General features: G+C 39.5%; 1 protein-coding gene across 1 annotated transcript; it reads right to left on the minus strand.

Annotated features, from left to right (window-relative positions):
* Positions 1-12355: 12355 nt before the first annotated feature.
* On the minus strand, positions 12356-20058 carry LOC116254147 (protein SMAX1-LIKE 7-like). Its single transcript, XM_031629293.2, has 3 exons — positions 18146-20058; positions 15024-15255; positions 12356-14729 (listed from the first exon to the last, which is right to left on the minus strand). The coding sequence occupies exons 1-3, from the start codon at positions 19339-19341 to the stop codon at positions 12813-12815; spliced, it is 3345 nt and encodes a 1114-aa protein (XP_031485153.1). The 5' UTR covers positions 19342-20058; the 3' UTR covers positions 12356-12812.
* Between the last annotated feature and the right edge of the window lie 3150 nt (positions 20059-23208).

Below are 23208 nucleotides of genomic sequence, written 5' to 3' on the forward strand. Positions count from 1 at the left end.
AATGCGATGGTTGTAAACTGTGGGTACAAGCCAAGTGCTAAAGCTTAGCAGAAATTGTTTGAAGGTCTGATTGCTATATTCTTGTTAATGATTTTCTATATCTCAATCTGTTTAAGAAGTATACTTATTCTTTCCCTTGCTGACACACTTAATGATGCTGATTATTCCTATCTAGAGTGCAAAGAAAAGTTAAATCCTATTACTAAAATATTTGCAAAGTGGCAGCAAGAACTGAGGCCCTTTTTTCTTTCAATTATAATTGTTATGGCTACACAGCTAGGTGGCCATGCACATTCAAAAATTACAGCAGCTGCCACCTAAATTAGCATCCTTCATTTGAGCTGTACGGCCATCCAACATCTCATAAATTCTTGAGCTGGATGCCTTGCATCAGCCACCATGAAATTCTAAAAAACTCCATGTCTGCATTGCCATCTCACTGTCCTTCATAGCGGCTTTGGCTCTCCATGCTTTAAACCATTTTATTGCTGTAGTATAAATATTTCCTAATTGAACTTTCGAAGCTATGTTTTCCACATCTAAAATAGCTAACTTCTTTGCAGCTCTTTCAGCCATGACCACATCCCTGAATTGCAAGTACCGGAGAGAGTTGCCCACATAGCAGGACCATGTTTGAGAGGGATCTTATTTATAAACTCTTCTGCTTCTATCAAATGCCTGTATCTTCCCAAGATATCAACTACACATGCATAGCTTTCCAATTTGCCTTAAAAATTTTTATTCATTACTATTGCTTGTGAACTATTGCACTTGTGTGATGCATTTGTCAATTTTTTGCCAATTCATCAGGTGTCTGCTTAAGATCCCCATGGTCTTTTTTGTTTAAATCCAAAAGATGGTAGTTTTGTTAGGTTTCAGCTTATGATCAGGTTTAGATGGGATTTGCATCTACCCTCCTAATTTTGGAAAAAGCACCTATTCTTTACAATGTTTACATTGTCATGACAGACTTCTTGTGGATACAAATATTGTATATATATATATATATATATATATATATATATAGTTTGTTAAAGAAGCAATAAGTTTTCTCATGTTGAAGAAAACTTATTTAATCAAGAGACTTTGTGTGTCTAGCGTTGTTTCACTTTTCAAGATTGAGTTCCTGGTATGTTGGACTTTTTTTCAGGTTCTTTGTTGTATAAAATTAAGCACATAACGACTATGATATCCATTTATTTTTTCAGGTTGCTAATTTTCATGAAAGACAACTATACATTAGGGTCTTCTTGATAGCAAGAGTGATGGATGTATATTTTAACTCTTATTCAAGTCCTCGGAAGTCTATGGTACCTGTTTTTTTTTTAATAGCAAGCTGGAAGAACCACTTCGCACACATCAGCCCTAGATCCTGAAGTATGTTGGTGAAATGAGTGAATCGAGATCATTCTAGTTAAGATTTTCAAATCTTTCCATGTGTAACTTGGGAAGCATGTTTTTGTGACTGAATGCTTCAATTGCTTTGGATAGTTCACTTGGCATCTAGTGCAGTTTTTGTTATCCAATGTTTAGCAGCCAAGCTTGGTGTTGTAACAGGCACAGACAACTTAATTCTTGTAAACCTAAACCTTAGATGCTAAAGTCCTTGTGTATTGACTTCAGACTACTTATTTCATTCTCGCAGACCTAATCCCTTCGATTACCTTATTCATCTCTAGAAATTAGTCACTTGGAAACACTCAGGGCAGTAGAAAAAACACGTTGTATTACTTGAATAAACTCCTCTTACAACCAAGCATAAAGCCCTACGCCCTACAATTTGATGCATTTAGTGGTACAATGATTTAAAATTAGTTATTTTTTCTTGAGATAGTATACTTATTTTGTTGTCTTGGGCTAAGAGTCACATATGTCATATGAGTGTGGCCATGTTCCCACTTTCTATGCTCATTTACATCAGCTATTTATATTCCTATGTTAATGATGGTTCTCTATGCTCATTTACATCAGCTATTTATATTCCTATTGTCAATTTCTTATCAATTGTGAACTTGAGTTTGAGAACTGACGTTTGTAGATTTGGGCTATCAGTTGACATATCATTTTTTTTTTGTAACCAGCACAATCTCCCCAAAAAATATGTGTATAGCTACAACTAACTAACTACCTGTAAATAAGCTGAAATCAGTATGTAAGAACCCATTTTTTGGTCATCTAAACAAAACCATGTTTTCAACAGTGAAAACCAGGTTTTTGGTATGCTATCAAAACAGTAAACCAGGTTTCAAAATCACATTAAAAAAAAGGTTTTTCTCAAAACTAGGTTTTTACAAAGCCCTTTTTTTAAGGGTGCATCCAAACAAGGCCTAAGTCTCTTTCGATTGTGTTTTCATTTTGCCAGCTATAGAAGACTTTGGCCAATGAAAAATGACACAAGGCATTCTATACGTGTAAATACCACCAACAAGCATTTGCCAGCAACGAAAAAAATTTTGGCCAAACTTATAGTGAAATACAACCGCAAGATTGAGGGAGTTGAGCAAGACACTTCCCTCAAATACCTGAGGGAAATGGGTGAAAAAAGTAAATGACCATAATAACATCTATGGTTATTGCATAATCGTATAACCCATATATGATTTTGTACTGTTCAAAAGTTATGTTTTGTAACATTGAAAATTAGATTCATGTATGGATTATAGATTACAAGTTATTGTAAATAAAAACTATTAATTTTTTGGAAAGTTCAATGAATTAGACAGCTTTCATCGATGTGTCTACCTAAAGGCAGCTTGCAATCAGCATTGACTACCAATGTCATTATGATTTATGTGGGACATCTTACATCAACAAGGTAAGACAACTATTTTCGCTAAATTGTTGGCTTAGGTATTAATTGATAAGCTCCTTTAATTTAGACATATTCAAGGTCGAAGTACGAGTCAAAATATGTTGGCAGCTAATCCTCTTGATGGTACGGTAGTAGCATCTAAATGTGTAAATGTCGTGGTAGGAGCAAGATCAGTCAAATCATCTGCAGGAACATATGGCAAATATGAATAATAAATAACAAAAGACCTTCACTAGCAAAACAATTGTTTCCTAGGCACGTGCTTCACTAGCTAAAATATCACTTTTTATTACATTGTCTCTTTTCACCAACAAGAAGAAGACTTTCACCAACTATAGAGGATTTTTTCCAGTGAAGACATCATGCAAACGTACATGCTATAAGGTGTTTCATACATGTGGTATATAGGAACAATAAACACTTATCATTAATGAAAGAAAATTTGCCGAAACTTGTATCGAAATACAACCACAAGATTGAGTAGCAAAAGCTACAACAAATAAGATAGAAAAAACGCAAAACCAATCATCTACTAAACTGAAAGGGAAATTATGAATGTAAAATGTTTTAAATGCACATACAAACGTGCATTTGAATGTGGGCAGTTTTTATATACACATATAAACATGAATTTGTCCAAAGTTTTAGTCCTCAAAAGTGAAGGAGGTGGTGCAACAAACGATGTTTGTGGTACTCTTCATTTATCAGCCATTCAATCTTGCGAAGGAGGTGGTCATGGTATCGACACAGTCTCACACTTTCATCTTCCACATCTATACATTGCTGATGGTGGTGTTTTCACTTGTCGGTGCTGGATGACAAGACCATAGCCCCCTAATCAGTTGTAGAAGAGGATAACTTGACTTTAGCCTTTTCAATGCTTGAGGAGACTGGTATGGTACTTTATTGTTGTCCCTCTCTTGTTGCTTACAAGGTGTCTAGTTGCACCTTCCTTTCTCCATTTGCCTTGGTATGCCTCTACATGGTCTCCACCATGTTTCTAGTTGTAAATTTGATCAAGAAACCTTTCTTGCAACAAAACTACTTAGTATGCAACAATGTTTTTTGACCTTTTCAGAAGCCTCACTAGTTGAGGAATTGGTTGACCCACCCAATTTGCTTAAGATTTTGATATCTAATGCCAAACCACTGGATGAAGTTAGATGCAAGAGGAGAAGAAGGGAAACGACCTGCACGTACAAGAGAGAGAGACAGATAAAAAAAGAGCAACAACCCTAACGCCTGCCACTTGATGTCATTATATACTGATTTGTTATACAATAAAATACACAAAACAATGTTAAAAAATACAAGTATGCCACCACCCATTATGATTGGGCGTGTGGAGAAGATGGGTCAGTCTGGTTGACATGATCCAAATCGTACGATCTTTAACAGCCCCCCCTCAAGTTGTCCATGAGGTTTGATAATGCACAACTTGTTCTTCAATTCCCAAAAATGATGTCCTGTGAGCCCTTTAGTAAAAAGGTCAGCTACTCGTTGAGACGTGGCTATATAAATGGGAGCAATTTCGCCTTCCTCAACCTTTTGACGAAGGAAATGTTGATCGATCTCTATATGCTTAGTCCGATTATGTGGAACACGATTGAAAGCAATCTTGATTGCACTTTGATTGTCACAATATAGAGATGATTGAGCAATGGGAAGGGAGAGTTCCCCAAGCAGATGACGTAACCTTGAAGCTTCAACTGTGCCTATAGCCATTGCCTTGTATTCTACCTCAGTGCTAGATCTAGCAACTGCAGGCCGTTTCTTGCTACTCCAACAAGTGAGATTGGAATCAAGAAATAGACAATAACCAGAAACTGATCGTCTATCATTTGGATCACCTGCCCAATCTACATCATTATAGGTGGAAATGTTGTGTCCATGTAAAACAGATGATTGTCTTGTGTAGACAAGTCCATCCCCAAGAGTGACCTTAAGGTAACGCAAAATGCATTTGGTAGCATTCATATGCCCTTATGTGGGTGCGTGCATAAATTGAGATACTTGATTCACTGCATATAATATGTCTGGGCGTGTAAAAGTGAGATATTGCAACATGCCAACTATACTCTGATAGAAACTAAGATTTGAGTATCCATCACTCCCATCAGATGCATTCAATTTGGTGTTGAGAACACTATGTGTATTTATGGGTGTGCAATTTGTCATACCTGCTCTGTCCAAAATATCAAGAGTATATTTATGCTGTGTAGAGTTAATGTGTTGCTGTTTCTATCAAGCTCTATGCCCAAGAAATACCGTAATTCACCAATGTCTTTCATCTTGAATTTTTGTTTCAATACCTCCTTTACATGGAATATATGAGATGAAAAATTTCCAGTAAGAACTATGTCATCCACATATATGAGCAGCCAAGTGGTAACTTCACCTGAATGATATATAATAGGGAGTGGTCAAGTGAACTTCTGCGAAAACCAGCCTGCTGTATATGAAGGGAAAATCTATCGAACCATGAACGAGATGCTTGCTTAAGCCCATACAGTGATTTTTGTAACTTGCACTCCATATTTGGCGGGATCATTTGTAGCATAACCTAGGGGTTGTTCCATGTACACCTCTTCTTTAAGAAGGCCATGAAGAAAAGCATTTTTAACATCCAATTGATACAAAGTCCATCCATATGAGACTGCAAGAGATATGATAACCTTAGATTGTTCCCATCTTGATGACTGGACTGAAAGTCTCATCATAATCTTCCTCATACTGTTGAGTGAAACCTCTAGCCACAAGTCTAACCTTATATCTATCAATGCTTCCATCGGATTTATACTTGAGTTTGTAAACCCATTTTGAGCCCACTATATTCTTACCATTCGGATGAGGAACAATCTCCCAAGTTTGACATTCACTTAAGGCAGCCATCTCTTCATTCATGGCCTCGTCCCAATATTTGCTTTTGCACGCGTGCTCATAGCATTTTGGCTCCACCTTTTTGCTCAATTCTGTCATGAAAAATTGAAAATTTAAAGAGAAATTATCATAACTTATCCATCTAACAATGGGGTGCCGAACATGCTTTGATCTACGTGGACAAGTAGTGGCAGTTTCTGGAGTAGCTGTTAGAACTAATTGTCGAGTATACACTACTCTTGAAAAATGATTAGATGAAGTCATGTTGTTGGGCTGAGTAGATGAAGATGTGTCTTCCATCTGAGTGGCTGTGGCTGTCTCAAACTCATCAATAATCCTCTCACCTTGTGTGTGGTGTGTGTTAGCTCCTTCGCCTAATATTTCAGCATCCAGCCATATATCATATACATCATTTCTTGCATTAGGTGTTCTCTGTGTCTCCTTTAAATCCTTCAACCTGAACTCATCAAAAACAACATGTCGTGAAATATGCACACGTCCAGTCTTTGGATTGTAGCAGTGATAGCCTTTTATAATTTTCTGCATAACCCACAAATCTACACATGACAACTCGATCTTTATTTCTCAGAGAAACAACATCAACGTGAACATAGCAAATGCATCCAAAAACACGTAGTTCATCATAATTTGGTTGTTCTTGATGTAGAACAAAGAAATGAGATTTTCCCTCAAGTAGAGATAATGGCAGTTGATTAATGACATGAACAATAGTATGAAAAGCTCAGTCCATAAATTCATGGGCACATCTGCATTATGCATCATACTTAGTCCACTTTCAACTATATGTCTATGCTTTCTTTCAGCAATGCCATTTTGTTGTGGTGTGTGTGGACAGAAAATCCGTCTAGTGATCCCATGATTTAGTAAATACTCAGTGAATTCATTGAAGTAAAGTCACCATCACCATCACATTGGAAATGCACGATATTACTGAAGTATTTGTTTTGGACCAAGGCATGGAATTGGGTGAACAAGCAAAAAACCTCTGATTTATTTTTTATGAAGTGAATCCAAGTGCAATGAGAATAAGAGTCAACAAAACAATATAATATCTATTTCCAGAAGAAGATGAAATATGAGCAGGCCCCCAAACATCATAATATATGGTATCAAAAACTTCGAAGCTCTCTTATTTAATGATTGAAAAGGAAGAGCATGCCTTTTACAAGTATGACAACTTGAGCACATGCTAGACTCATTTACTGGACTTAGATTGGACTTTTGTAATAGTTTGTCTGCAACAAGACTTTGAATGAAAGACTGACTACAATGGGCTAGACGATCACGCCAAATGGATGACTTATCATACTCTGTTATATTGACCTCATTATGACTGAGAAAGGATAAATATGAAACACAAGGCTTAGACACCTTTGGAGCTTCTTCAATGACGTACATATCTCCTTTGCGAACACCTTCAACGAATGTCTTGGTTTGAGCATCCTTGACATAAACAGAAGGAGTAAACTCAACAAACGAATGAGTATCATCGATAAGCTTTGACACAAAAATGATATTTTTCTTGACATTTGGAACAACAAGAACATTCTTTAAATGTATGGAGGAATGAGCCATGGATATATGTGCATTTCCAATGTGCAATATTTTGTAATGGGAACCATCTCCTGTAACAACTGAGCCTTTAACTAAATAAGGGAGAGCATTAGAAAGCTTACATGCATCACCAGTCACATGGGTTGCAGCACCAGAATCCACATACCATTATCCTTCCTCATTTTGCCTGAGATTGACTTTAGACTGCGCTGTCATTAAAATTTGCTGCACATCATGAGAAATGTTCGATGCTGCAAACGTGTTCGATGCAGTCGACCATGCTGCCTTATTGTCACACCTGACCTGTTTTCCCTTGTTTTGAGGATTATGCCAACATTATGATTTCACATGTCATTTCTTATTGCAATAAAAATAAGTAGGTATTCTTCGTGGTACATTTGTCTCTGCATTTGTGTTAGGCATAAGAAGAATACCTTTCCCCATCCCTGTGTGCGAGTTCCAAACTCTTGGACGACTACCATGCAAGGCATGAGCTGCTGTGACCAATGCATTGTGACTGCTAGAATGCACTAATTCTTGTCACTGTACACGACTTGATTCATGTTGAATCAATTTCGCTTTCAGATCTTCAAAAGAGGGAAGAACAGACAATACTTCTAAAGCAGTGCAGAAAACATCAAATTCAGACCCTAGTCCACTCAAAGCCTGTTGTACCTTGTCCTTGTCGCTGACTGGGTGTCCTACGATTGCAAGCTGGTCGCTGACATTTTTTATTTCATTTATGTACTTCAAGACTGAAGTGTTCCATGCTTGATATCCTGAAATTGCCTCTTGAGTTGTAGAAATCTGGCTTTTGATACTTGAGAGTATGTGGTAGCGAGAACATTCCACCACTCAAGTTGGGGATGAAATTTGGGGATTAGGGTAGAAAGTTGGAGATTAAGGCCCACGACAGAGATTAGGGCAGAAATTTGGGAATTAGGGCAGAAAGTTGGGGATGAAATTTGGAGATTAGGGTAGAAAGTTGGAGATTAGAGCACACGGCAGAGATTAGGGCAGAAATTTGGGGATTAGGGCAGACACCAAGGATTAGGGCAGACGACAGAAATTAGGGTTAGGGCAGAAATTTGGGGATTAAAGCAGGAAACAAAAGATTAGGGTAGAAATTATAGATTCTTACCGAACATTCTCAATCGCAAAACCTGCTCTGATACCATGTAAGATTTTGATATCTAATGCCAAACCACCAGATGAAGTTAGATGCAAGAAGAGAAGAAGAGGAATGGGCTGCATGTACAAGAGAGAGAGAGAAGAAAGAGAGCAGCAACCCTAACATTTGCCTCTTGATGTCATTATATACTGATTTGGTATACAATAAAATACACAAAACAATGTTAAAAAATACAAGTATGCCACCACCCATTATGATTGGGCGTGTGGAGAAGATGGGTCGGGTCTGGTTGACCCGATCCAAATCGTACAATCTTTTAACACTACTACCCAACAACCTTCAAGAAGAAGAGCCGACATTCCTTCTCGATTGATTCCTAACCTGCCAAGTGTCCTCATCCCAGTGTCCTGCTTGCTAATAGGGTATCTGCATCACTTACACCTGGAAGACTCAACCACTTTCACAATATGACAAGGTAACACAACAACGAGAGATTAAGGTCAAAATTATTGACAGCAAAGAGAAATACAAAAGGCAAGTTTCAAAATTTGACAGTATCTATAAATAGAACAAATTTTTTCCAAAGACTCATAAAATTTGATAGCGATTGAATTGACAAATAATACAGAATGCTGGAAGATCAACTTATCTGATAACAAAAGGAAGATAAAACAAAGACGAAGAAATACATTTGATAGCAAATTAACAATTGAACTACCGGATCAAAGCATAGTATAATGATGTACATTGTTTTCTCACAATTTACTAAGAACAACCTTCACTTGACTGGGCTTTTATATTCTTTCTTTTTCATTGCCTTCCTATTTTTCGAGCATGGTAAATGCATGGATATTAGGTGACCATCTCCAAGGAAGAGCGAGGATGTGTCTTACATTCAAACCTACACCACACATGGCAAATTAAGGAGCATGAATATGAAATAAAAAAGCAAAGTAGTATGCATATTTCTCTGTACAATTGGTCAGAAACCATAGGTGCTTTTCTTCGTTTGCACCATACACATTTGTATGTAAAAATGGGCCAATGCAGCCATGCCCCAGACATTAATTCCTGAAAATTTTTCCAGAGGCTGAATTATGTTGTCCCAAAATTTCATGGGGTCAAATGCAAATTTTAAAAATTTTTAAAACGCGTGTTGCGTCCCCTGCCGACATCGCTTGGCTCCAACCCAGAGACAGGATTCAACGGGTGGAGGCATCTCAGCTGGGCTTGCCAATATGGAGGAGCAATTTGCGTGGCGGTATCTATATTGGGTTGGGAATTGTGAATCGGATATTGATGAGTATTATAGTTTTCCATCTTTGTTGCCTCATTGTTGTATAGTTCTTCACCTTTCTTGCCCTGTGAAAGGAAAAGATTCACTTTTGCAGTTAGCTGTTTTGGTGTGCATTGTTCAAGGCCCCCTTCCACCACCTCTATTAGCCCATTAGAACTTCGTTTGAACTATATTAGTTTGTTCATTTTGATTAACTTTATTTCCAATGATCATCAAGTTTTCTATGTGAACAGCATTTTGACAGCCAACCAACAGTTGTTGAAGAGAACATACAATATCCATTGTTTCGTCAACGTGTCTGCTCATGCAAGCATTGCAAATGAAAGATTACGCATTTACATGTCTATAGTTTGCGTTACTGAAAGCCATCTATTTAATGTGCTACCAATGCCGTTACTAAAGGCATTGTTACAGAAAGATCTTTGGAAGCAAAAAATCTTTTTTAGTAACATAATATTTTAGTAATGCAAATATTATGTCGAGCTAATCTCATTATAGCAGTGAACCTGAAAGTTAGAAGAGACTATTGCAAAATAAAACCAGACAAAAATGGACTTTTATTTACCTTAATTGCAGGTGGACTTCCTGAACTCTAGAATCTAGACAACCAAAAAATGGGGGATCGATGCATGAAATCCTGCCTTCTCTCCAAGCACTTGTGTTGCCTTACTTCCACCATTTCTTATTGCACGGTGGCCATTTCAGCTTTTTTCATACAACTTTTGGAGTATCACCAAGGAAATGAACTTTGCAAGGATGTCTGGCACCTTGCACACAAAAGACCACCAGAATAAATGCTTTTTTTTAGAATAAATTGTACTTGCATCTCATTAGGCTGTTACATACATGTGATTACAATCCTTCATATCATTGAGCTCAAGGGTTATAATCTTAACATCAATATGGTGTGGGTCCTATTTGGATCCAATATCATTTTGCAGCCTAAATTTTCTGACATGAGATTAAGGTTTTTGAGTTGAGGCTTGCTTTGAAGTACATTTCCTCCATATATTTGCAGGTCTTCATCTTCACTTCTCGACTACCAGTCTACCACCATGAACGATGTTCGACTGATTTAACCCACCAATGGTATTCTATGAAGTCTATGATCTCTTATTAATCTACAAAATGGGTAGGCTAGCCAGAAAGTTGGCAAGAGGAAATGGAGTCCAAGAGTTTTAACACGACGCTAAGAGTCCACATGCAAGATAGAAAACCAGATGATGCTGAGTGATCAAAAGCAAAAACAAATTTACAGAACATATTAAAGGTTTCCCAAGGCCCTGGCTTTTGAATGAAAGATCACATAAACCTATATCCCCTTAGCAATCCTCACTCACGCGATAATAGATTTGCTTAGGTGCTTGCTTGACCTCATATGAATCATTCATTTGAAAGGTGTACATTGTACATACCAATTCACAACCTTTTTCTTCTTTTTCTTTCAAATACCAATTTGGAAAAATCATAGGCTGAGATGGTTCCTTAATGTCTACCATCTAAGACTCCTACAGCTACTAATTCTCTCTTTCTCTTTCTCTCTCTAGGGTCGGAAAAATTTTATCTGGATCCAAATGGAGATTAACATTACATACTGAGTCTGATTAAGGACTGTGGAAAACGGCAAATCCGATGCATATATATATATATATATATATATATATATATATATATAGGAATCAGTATGTAAAGTGAGTCTCCATTTGGATCCAGATAAAATTTTCCGACCCCCAGTGCAGTATGCGCGTGCAACCTTTCAGCCATCCAGGCCCCCCAATGACCGGGATTTGACCAGATTGTACATCTGAGATCCGGTTGGAAATGTTGCCTGACACCAAATGGGAAGTTGTCCTGTTTGTCTGCCGCACTTCGGGTCAAGGAATTGATCGCTTCCTTGAGATCGAGAGATCCTTCATGGCATGTTCCTGCACGTGGATTGCGATGGCATGCTTAAGGAAAGACTATGGCATGGGATTATTCTGATTATCCTGGTCCACCTCACCAAGCATTCATCAATATGCCCCTCCCTCTAACAGGCATGGACTAAGTATTTCTCATAAAAAGGTGACTCGAGTCAGCTTCCTGCCTAGATCTTCTTGCCAATTCACTTATCCTGAAAGGGATAAAATAGTTTCCAAAAAAGGTCAAATTGACAATGATTTTTATTCGGATGGACCCAGCAGAAAGAATTCTATGCGGCCCGATTTACAAATTGACAGCATCTAGCTTAAAATTGGATGAGTAGGAAGTTTCCGCATCAGCTTCTTTGGTTCATGACTACAGATGAACAACCAACTCCTCAAAACTGAACGAATAGGAACATTTCAAATAAGCTGGTCTCTTGAACCAAGCCATTCTTTTTGAAAATTAACCTGAAAACGATCCAAGGCATATTGGGTTGGACTCCAACTCATTAAAATTGAATGAATAGGAACATTTCACATCAGCTAGTTTTGAGAATCAAATCAACCTATGTTTGAAGATTAAACTGAAAAAGGATACAAGTCAACTTGGGGCTTGATTCCTCTTCCCTTCTCCCTGGGCAAGAAGCATACAGGAGATCCAACAGTTTCGACTATAAACTTCCTCTTAAATCATGTTGGGAGGGAGGCATTGAATGTGAGTCAAGTGATTCTAACTACTGATACAAGGGACGCTATACAGGAATAATATTACACTGATAACATTATACAGTACACTGCACATACATATACATAGAAATTTTGAAAAAGAAGAAAAAGGTTAAGGTAGCCAATAGAGAGACAAAATACTTCTGCGCAGTTATTGAAATGTGCACAGCAAAGTCTCAAGTCCAGCAACTGCAGCACAATTTGAGAGGAATCACGGGCTAGGAGAAAGTATGCACATGTGGGCGGCGATTATGTAGGCACTCTCAAAGACAAGATCGGAGATGAGCAGATGAAGCTGGGCCCAGAATACGGTTAGAAAAGCAGAGAAAAGATGAGAGGACCCATCTGCTACCCGAAGTTAAACCGGATTAAAGCTTCAGGAGATTGACAGGACACTAGTGGCTATGAGATGAGTGGCATAACTATAACTGAATTATATATATATATATATAAACAAATTACATAAGCCAAGACATTTCCAGATTTTCAATTGAGAAGGACTTTAGCAGGAAGGCAGACTCCAGGCGCCTGCTCCACCAAAAACTGGTTTGGGCAAACCACAAGTTTGACAACCATTGCAGATGAGATGGCATGTTTCTTCTTAACTTCAAGGAATCCATTGCCAAGTACACATTCAACCCAATCATCAAAAGCACATCTTTTTTCTGCAAGCCACACAACAGCAAGTATTTGATCCATGGCCCTGGGATCAATTTCCAATCTAGCTGTGGTTCCCAATACACTTTCAAATCTTTTTGTCATTTGCTTCAGTATATCATCTGCAAGATTATCGAAGTTGAAAGGCTTGAATGCTACACTTTTATGTACCGAGGCTACAAACTCGTCCATCCATTCTTCTTCATTCTCAGAAATGGTTTCATTTGAATCATTGCCACTATGAATTGGACTGCTTTCTCCCGACTCATCCAGCGAAATATTCAAGTCAAATGACATACTTGGAAGTCTATGCAGCCGCTTTGTCATCTTCAAGGCCCCATGCTTATTCTCTTCACCAAAAACATCCCTACGCTTGCTAATATGACCTGAAACATGGATTTCCTGTTTACCGCATAAATCATCATTTGCATGCTCTACTGAAATATGCATTTGCCAAGCTTTGGCTTTTAGAATCCTCTCTTCTGAGTATTTACCTGCATCAGCTCCAAAAATGCATTCTTGACCTTTTGCTGCTTTTGCTGTCATGACAACTATAGAGTTATTGATCCCAATTTCTTTTCCACGCGAATCTGAAAATTTTCCTGTTTTGATTGCACGAGACAAACTACTTTGAACCAACAAATCCGCCTTGTCCAAGTTCTCTAAGAAAATAACAGATAATGGCTTCTTTGATATTTCTTCCGCAATATAATCCACTGTTGTTTTCCCTCTGAATCTTATGTCATATCCATCAATCTGTTGATGGCCAAAGATCAAATTTGAGTCAGCAACCACACCATGGGAACTCAGATTTATAGAAATTAAGTTCTTTGTGCTACCAAATAATGTTTCTGCAAGCGCTGAAGCAACCCTCTTCTTCCCAACACAATCTAGACCAAGAAAACAGAGCCATATATCCCCCCTTAAGCTTGCACCTTGGTGACGCCGTTCATTGCCTACTCTGTGTTCCATTATAGTAGTAGAGATATCATATATAGCATCCTTTTGTCGCCCAACTTTTTCACTAAGATCCTTGCAAAGTGTCTTAAAATAGCTTGTATCAAATTGTGCAGTCAAATCATCAGATCTCCGGCCTGGTGAATCGAGAGAGCTACTGACATTTCCTGTCCGAAGTTCACTGCCACATTTTCCAACAGGAGAGCACCTGTGCAGTGTATTTGCCTCTCTATTGAAATCATCTATACCATGAAAGAAAGAAGGCTGTCTCAGATAAGGTCGACTTCCCGTAGTCAAATCAAGCTTGAAAGGTGTAAAGTTGGAGAGATCCTTCAAGTGTCCTTTATGCATCAAAGGATCCCTTTCTTCCACCACCCGAGGACCAAAAAGTGTTCCCAATGCTAATTCCGTTGTAACTGGTGTTCTGGAGGATGGAAGTTCATGATGTTCTCCAGGTAAGTACTTCTCTGGAAGCAGGTCAATGCTCCTTCCTGTTCCCTGTGGCCTAGGCTGTTGACTAGCCGCAGAATCAGAACGAGTAGATGGGATCGGCAATAAGCAGCTCTGTTTAGTAAGCTTTTCAAGGGAAGCACCGAGCCACTGGGTTTGACTTTGAACTCCCAAGTCAGTGTTGCACAAAGGTGTACAGTCTGACGATGATGAGCCTACACGGCGATAAGTATCCAAACCGTGTGAAAGAAAGCTACCGTGAATCTGCCGACATGATTCACTTTCCTTCTTATGTAAACCATCTCCTTCAGCATTCAACACACTCTCATCATCTGTGGCCTGCACTGGAGAGAGAAAATAATTTTTATATACAATTAGAAAGCACAGTGCTGCATTGAGTACTTTTGACTTCTGTTCGAGTGAACCAATATATAACTAGAAGATATCAATCAACAAGCAAACAAAACCCAAAGGTGTTAAATGACTTGTGAACAGAATTAATGATTCCAGAACATATGATCTGCACAACATGCTAAAACATGTAACATATCATGAGCTACGCAGGTCTAGCAAACAAGAAAACCATTAAGCATGGAGATGCAAAGTTGCAAACAGTATCAGAGAAGTACACACCAGTGTTGATTTCGGCTCTGTGGAGGGACATGCAACTTTTGCTCCTTGCAGCCAGGGAGGGACGCCATCATTGTCAACTGCTGAGGGTGCAGTTCTGCTGGAAATGGTGCCAATCTCATTCTTATCAGACTGTGGCCAAGAGGTCATTGACTCATAACTGGTGGTCAATGGAGCTTTCAGTTCAGAAGCAGTTGCAAATAAACCACCAAATGGGACAAATGACTCCATCAAGCTGCAAGTATAACATGAGAATATGAACTGCATAAGGCCCAATTTGGAAAACAGACAAGAAATTTGGAAAACAGACAAGAAAGTTATATAAGTGCATTGCTGTAAAAATGCCGATCTGAAATTAACATGTCAGTGGGCAACACACAAAAAGATGGTAAGGCATAAAAATTAAGGCCCATATGCAGTATCCTTCTGGTTGTGGCAAATTTATTTTCCTGACATAATATATAAACCACAGCTCTTCATAGTAAAGTCAAACTCCTCATTTTTAACCTGCACCAAGCCTACATAAGGCACTCCATTTGGTCATTCATTTTGTGTTAGACCACTTTGAGAAGGGTGGATTGCCTTCATTGATTCCATCTACCCTGCATTCACTACTTCACTACGTTGTTCCAATGACTAGCGGAATTGGAGAAGCAATATACCTGGGTCATCTTAGTTGGTCTACAAACCATTGTCGCATAAATTGTGTACAGGTACTATACGACAAGGAATTTCTCGGGTATAATACGACAAAGTTGTATATCTTGAGAATATCTCGGCAATTTTAAAAAAAAATTAAAACATTTAATAAAATCCCGAAAATTATATAAAAATCATAAAAAAATACTAAAAAAACATAAAGAAAGGCGTATAATATGCATTTTTTTCATGTTTTTTATTTTCTGGCGTTTTTCTTAAAGAAGACGCGTTTTTTCACGTTTTATATAGCTGACTTATTTTTCGCATATTATTCGCGTTTTTTCAAATAAGACGCGTTTTCTGTGACAATGCTAGAAACCATATTGTGGTCACTACAAACCCCACAACAAAGCTGACTTCAGTATTAGCAGATCTACCCCATGTAAACAAGCGAAGAAACATCTACCAACAGGATATTTCTTCTGGCTCAATTTGAAAACCAATGGTCTATTCCAACATAAACATAACACAAAACTTTCAGATGTAACATCAATTTATTGGCAGATTAACTGTGTTCAAAATACAATAATTCAACTTGGCATATGTAACTCATAAATATTATCAAAAAATTAAAACAGATTTGCTAGACATTTTCTTGGAGTGTTTATAGATGCTGACAAATTTGGAGAATGCACCTGTGGGCTATCTTTCTAGCAAAGGATGCAGAAACAAAGTTTTGGTCATAAGCTGGCATCTGCATCAGAAATTGGAACACAGTACAATGCATACTCAAGCTTCTTGAAAGAACTTAGTACAGAAGATTTTGAAAAGTAGATGAAATTGGTCCATGGATCCAGACGCTTGATAACTGGATCTGAAATGGACATGCACACTTCACTGCTTACTTGAAGGATCAAAAGCGTAGTCTGATGCACAAGTTAGTCTTAGGAAATGAAGACCTACTATTGCTCACTGGTGATTCTAGTTAGAGGGATCCTCACACTTAACTTTTTCTTTTTTAAAAAAAAAAAGAAATTGTAATGGAAGATGACCTGGCAAAAATGATACATTTGAAACAAAATGAAGGACCACTAAAAGTAAGGTTCTTAAAGACAATTTTGTGAAGCCATGTTCTTCAAAATTTTGAATCAATCTACTGTTTAACCTACACATAGAGATGAGATAGATGGGGAGTGAGGACATATCCAATACGATGATATGCAACTGCTTATTGTTATTGTTATTTTTATTGTTATTGTCATCATCATCACCATTCGTGGATATCATTTTTTCCTCAAATGTGCATTATACAATTTCCACCATGAAACTGGCAGGATACTACATTTTATGAACATCTATTAAACTATGCTGGAAAATTTTCAGTATCTTATTCCAAATTTCTGCTATGTCTCGTTTGTGCTCATAAAACCATTACTTTTTGCTACTTTCTGTTTAAATTTTTTTGGACTACGATGATAATATATTTGTATCGTCCAATGATCTAGCATACTGTTTGACGAATTGCCACAATGCATTTGAACAATAGATTTCTTGTGCAATCAAGTCAACATGGCTTAAACCCATGACCTTAATCCATGATGATCAAGTATCAGACCATGGGTACCTGTAGCCATTACTTTGTCAGACCACTCACAAAAAATGATCTTCACAAGCCGCCATAGTCTCAGAAACTCATGTCATTGCAAAGAAAGTGCAGATGGGAGAGAATGCATAAAATATGGCAAAACATGGACAATCCAAGAGCAACCAGAATGGCATTCGAGCACATCTGAAGATCAACACACGAGACAAACATATGCAAATGAAATATAAGAATAACTGGGATCTGTACTTGAGTTCACCTGCTCCCAGGATATAAACACACACACACACACACACATGGGTGCACATGCATACACACACACGCACATGCACACATCCTAATCACATCCAGATGACACTATTGGTGGAAAGTTGAAAAAAAAAAAAAGGAAAAAATAAGCACCATGCTTAATTAGGTTGCTCAGTCAACGAAATCTCTTTTTTTGCTAGGAAAGGGGCTAAAGAAACGAGTTTCCTATTGAAAGGAAAGGTCTTCAAGGAACTCTGCAGGAAGCAACACGCTGCTATGATTATCATAATCAAGGGGCTGATTTTATAAAAAAATGTATACAAGATTTGATCGGGGAATAAAACCAGAGCGGACATGCTTACTTGACCGTTCATTCGAAGCATTCTTCTTCTGAATTCACACTAAATAGATCGCCAAGCGTAAAGGTACCGAAAACTATGCTTATGAAGAAAAAACAGAAGGTATTAACAACAAAACACCACTACTTAGATGAAAAATTTTCCAAATAATAAGCTTCCACATTTTTTAATTCCAAATTTGGAAATTGAATCGAATTGTGAAGAATAGAGATAAACAGCAGTCCTGCGGAACTGTATACACCATGGCAAGAGACAAGGAAGTGCGCGACTATTACCTGGACTTGGGGAACAATCGGGGAGGCGGTCTCAGAGAGCTAATTGGGAGCGGATGGAGATCCCAATCATCTTCCATGGAAGGATAGCATGTCTGGCATTGCATAAAGATCTCGTACGTCGCCGTGGCTAGCAACCAAAGCCTCTTTGAAGCCGATTGGTAGGCAGCCACTAGCTGCGCGACCGCCGAGACCACGAACACGAGGAACGAAGACGACGCGAAAGCAGGACAATCGACGAAGCACTTCAAATCACCGAGGTTCAGGAGCACACCGGGTCTTGAGCATCCCTCCACCATGTCGCGCACATCACCCAGTTTGGTCTTGAGAGAATCGGTATCCTTTGCGACCAATTCCTTCTCCAAGGAGGCGACCTTCATCCCCTTGATTCCTTCGGGGACCTCTCCCTTCTCGACGGCAGCCAGAAAGTCACGGACCAACCCGTCGCCGGAACCGCCCACCATGCTGAGTAACAAAGGGTTCCTTTTCTTGTCTGCCATCAGAACATCCGCGAGCTTGACGGAGCAATGGCTGAAGCCATCCGGAGTCGTCGCCGCTGCTGACGCCGTCGACATCGCCGTTGCAGAGGTGAAGGGAGAGAAACGAGGCTCGTCGACAATATTGCAAAGGAAGAGAGGCGGTCGGTGGAAGAAGCGGGGCGGGGGCTGGGGCCTCTCGATCGAAAGCTTGACGTCGTTGCTGCGGAAGCCGGCCTCGGCCATCACTCTGCTGACGATAGGGTCGTCGAGGATGGAGAGGATGAGCTGCTGCAACTCCACCTTGACAGAGGAGAGGGGCTGTTGGTAGCTCTGGACCGCCGCCGCTGCAGCAGCAGCGGTGGCGGCGGCAACGTCCGCGGAGAATCGGCGTTGGATAGCCTGGGCGCGCTTGATGGCGGCCATGAGGGAGTTGGAGATCGGTGGGTCATCCGCACCGTGGGAGGAAGGCAGGCGGTCGAGCGCCACGCTGAAGCAGAGCTCCAGGGCGCGGGAGTGGAGGCGGTTGTTCGAGTAGATAAAGCGGGAGCGGATGCACGCTTCTCGGAAGCCCGAAGAGGGTATCGCCAGCAACGCCGAGACGACGTGCAAAGACGTCGTCTGGGCGTGGTTGCGACGGCGAGCCACGGCGACGGCATCGTCCAGTACCTTGGCGGATTCCGGTGTCAGGCACTGCTGTACGCTGCTCAACGGCGTCGGCATGCTCTACTAACATCAGCCTCACCCTCTGCCCCCAAAGGAACCAGAGAGAGAAACTCGCCCTGGTCGATCGCTAAATTGGGAGTGCTTATCAATCCAACCTTTCACCAGAAACCAAGCAATCGGTGGCCAGATATCAACATGTATTGCAAAGTAAGGATCCTTTCTTGGCTGGGGGAATCGAGACGAGGAGAGGGTTAAGTGATGCCCCTCCCCTTTTCAATCTTCTTCTCCTTCTTCTTTCTATCTACCTTCTCCCTTCCCTTCTTTCCTTCTTTCTTTCTTCCCTTTTGTCTTTCTTTCGGCGTTGGAGAAAAGATGGGGGGAGAAGGTTAGAGGAAAGTGGTGGGGAATTTGTAGCTACAGGAGACGGGGACCATACAAGAGCATAGAATCTTCTTCGGAAGGAAGAAACCCATCTAATGCGGTGACCATAGTGGTGGAGGTGCTGCAGCTGGTGATGGTGGTGTCTTCTCATGGGATGGACGACTCGGTAGCCGTCCACCCACTGAGAAAATCCCCCATCTTTCTCCCTCTCTCTTTCTCTCTCTGCAATTGTTTGTGGGTCTTCCCGCTGTCAGGCCTTTGACGGGGGGAATTTTAGGTGCCTTCAATTCCGTAAAGATCAAGATCAACAAAAAGATATGAACAGTGCCTTTGTGAGTCCCTCTCTATCTCTCGCCAATCTCTTTTACATCTTTCTTATTTTCGTTTGTCTTGGTGCATGGGGGATACTGCCAATTGCTGTTGATGGATGATGATGATGCTGGTGGTGGTGGAAAGACGAATAATTTAATCGCCCACCACAAACGTAGACTTCATTCATATCGTCTAGAATGCGAAAGCTGGCTTTTTCTATTTTATTTTTCTTTTCCTTGTTCTACCTTTTGAGCGTGGGGGTTGGGGCCACAAAAAGTGCGTATAATAAAATAAGCATTAGATGCATCTGGTTAACAGTATTAATAGTAATAGTAATAAAGGATTATTGTCCGGTGAAAAAAATAACACGCTAAACAAATGAATTCCTAAACAAGGGCGTCCAGATTTTCGCATCATTTCTAGAAAAGAGCAAGACAGCGATGGGAGATGCTTTTTTCTCCTTGGTCTTCTTTTTGACGGCCGTAGCCTTTCCATTAGTAGTTTTAAAGTTTTTATTGATTCGGCTTTTTTTGTTTTGTAGAACGCATTAACTTTATTGTGTTGCAGTTCTTCTTACGATATTAAAAGAAATGTAAAAGGTGGCCCTTGTCATGAAAAGAACATGAAAATGGCAAAGCATGATGTACCATCGTCGAAATAACAGATGATTCTTTCTTATGCAATTACTTTAGGAAAACAGAAAGATTCTTTATAAATGGCGTATAAAAGATAGCAAGTCCATTTTTAAAATAACATGGTTTACAGCGAATCATATCGTGAGATGAGAATTGGGACTGTGACAAAGACTTTATCTTCTTTCACCAATAACCGAAGCGCCTGTCACATCAAGTTGGAAGAACCTGTGAATCGAACTTCTAATCCTGCATAAAAATTCCCATGCGTCAAGATCGTCTTATAATTTTATGAGAATCTTCCTGATCTTCTTCACCAATTTTCAGTGACTGATTGCAAGAATCTGAATAATCGAGCTTATGGACATGGGGATCCAAGACACAAGTACCAACATCAATCCCAATTTGATCTTGGAGGACCTCATGACGTAAAAACCACGAGATCGAGCCACGAATGCCATCCATGTGATGCCCGTAAACAGCACAGGGAGAAGGAAAAAGAGTCGTAGGATGCAAGTTTTGTGTTGTCTGCTTGAAGCTTAAGCTTACGAGGCGAAGAATAAGAAATAAATCCAAAAAAGTGAAGGAAGCCCGCTTTCACAAATCAAGAGGAAAGAAAACGATGGTGTTTAGTCACGTTCATCTCACAACAACGGACCCTCAAGCAGGGCGCAGGCGGCCTTATAAAAATTTTGAAAAAGTATAATTTGGTCTTCCACAAAAAAACTTGAAAAATACAAGTGGACCCTCCGAAGATATGATTGTTGGCTAGCTCGACCCCTGCTCTCAGGACCTTCACAGCTGGACAAGTCAAGAGAATCTGTCTATGTTATTTCTTCAATCAAAAGAACAGCCCAAGATTCTACTTGTTCATAACAAGTAGAGAAGATTTTATTTCTTTAAACTGGTCCATGAGATCAAATGCCACGACCCAGCCCACTCCCACATCGGCTGAGACTTTTAGTCTAGTGAATCTTAACCTGCATCTTAACTACTTCAGTTCCTCCCCCTAAAACGGCTATGAACTAAGACAATCGTACTTAACCGGCCCCTTTATAAGCCCCTCAATATTCTTTGCAATCTTTGATACAGTACTAAAGCTTCACACATCCATCCCATCCCTTTAAGCACATGTGCACCTGCGTATTGGACTCCAAATCCAAGTGTTAAATTGGCTTTATGACACCAAACGTCACGACCTGGCCTACTCTAATACCAGGCTTAGGCTCCTGATATGGAGGCTTCAACTTTCCCCTTAACGACTTCGGTTCCTCCTCCTAAAGGATTAGGAATTAGGACAATCTATGGCTTAGCTGACTTCTTTATAAGCAAGACCATTCCTGTGGCCCCAACTCACAACACCACCTGCAACCCTTCTCTCCCATCACATATGTTTTCGCTGCCAAATCTAGTGATGCCAAATGCCAAAGAATTGGAGAGTGTTGAGCGCTCACAAGTGTGAACTTCCAGCTGAAGCCATTGAGAAAGAGCAAAAATATCTTGGACCATCCAACTTTTAGATCAGACAATTCAAGATAAAAATCTCCAACCATCTAATGTCTCATATGGCTGAGGCCAGGGCTCACATGAGAAATAAGTAAAAGTAATCTTAAAGTCTCTTGTAAGATATAGTAGTTTTAAGGTGATGACAATAATTTTAAAAAAGGAAAAATAAAAGTAAGAAGAGATGAGTAAAAAAGTCTTGAAGGGTCTAGCATGGCTGCTCAGGCAAAGGCATAATAAAGGTTGCATTAGGTTCTTGGTCCTTACAAAGGGAATTGCATTATCCAGCCGACAATGCATCAATGACATGCCTGGTCCCTAATACATCCTTTGGCATAGGAGGTGTCGGAAAGGGGATGAGGGCTTTGGCTCTCTTTTAGGGGTCGTGGGTCACAATATTCTTGCTCACCATAAGAAAAAATAAGAAAAAAAGAGGGATGGACTAATTCCATTTTCAAACTAGTTGAACTTATTCTCGATATAAGCATGAGCATTTAATAAAAATGGCCGTACACTTCAGCATATATATTTTATTCAATTACCTTTTTTTTGGATGTAATCTAGCCAACTAATTGAAACAAATCTGAATTTAGCAATGTTTTTGTTGTCTTACTAAAAAATGAAGTACTTTTTGTAAAATTTTCAAATCTAAATTGCACTCTCCTTTTTATGAGTTTATGGCGCAAATGTATTGTATATTGAGCTGCCTAATATTTATACTTTCCCCATATTGTTTATCAATTCAGTCTTCAAATTTATGAATTAATACCTTCCGATTACCCAAAGTATTCTTTTGAAGACAAAATGTCAAAATTTGATACACAACTCGAGTATTTTGACCCTAATTTTTGTCTAGTTTTTGCCCACCTGCCTTTGGTCAAGACTCTCATAAGCGAACAAAAAGGCAGGTGGTGGACACTATAAAGAAGGTTAAGGGAGGGCAGTCTAATGTTATTGCAGTGCAAAGGAATATGCCTGATTGAGGACATCCTAGTTTTGGTGGTGGGAATGACCATGGAGAAGGTTGACAACCCACATAGAGATTGCACATGAGATATGTTAGAGAAGAAGACGAAGAAGAAGAATAACATTGACA

The sequence above is a fragment of the Nymphaea colorata genome, chromosome 5 (assembly GCF_008831285.2).
Source record: "Nymphaea colorata isolate Beijing-Zhang1983 chromosome 5, ASM883128v2, whole genome shotgun sequence".
In the NCBI taxonomy this organism is placed as follows: Eukaryota; Viridiplantae; Streptophyta; class Magnoliopsida; order Nymphaeales; family Nymphaeaceae; genus Nymphaea; species Nymphaea colorata.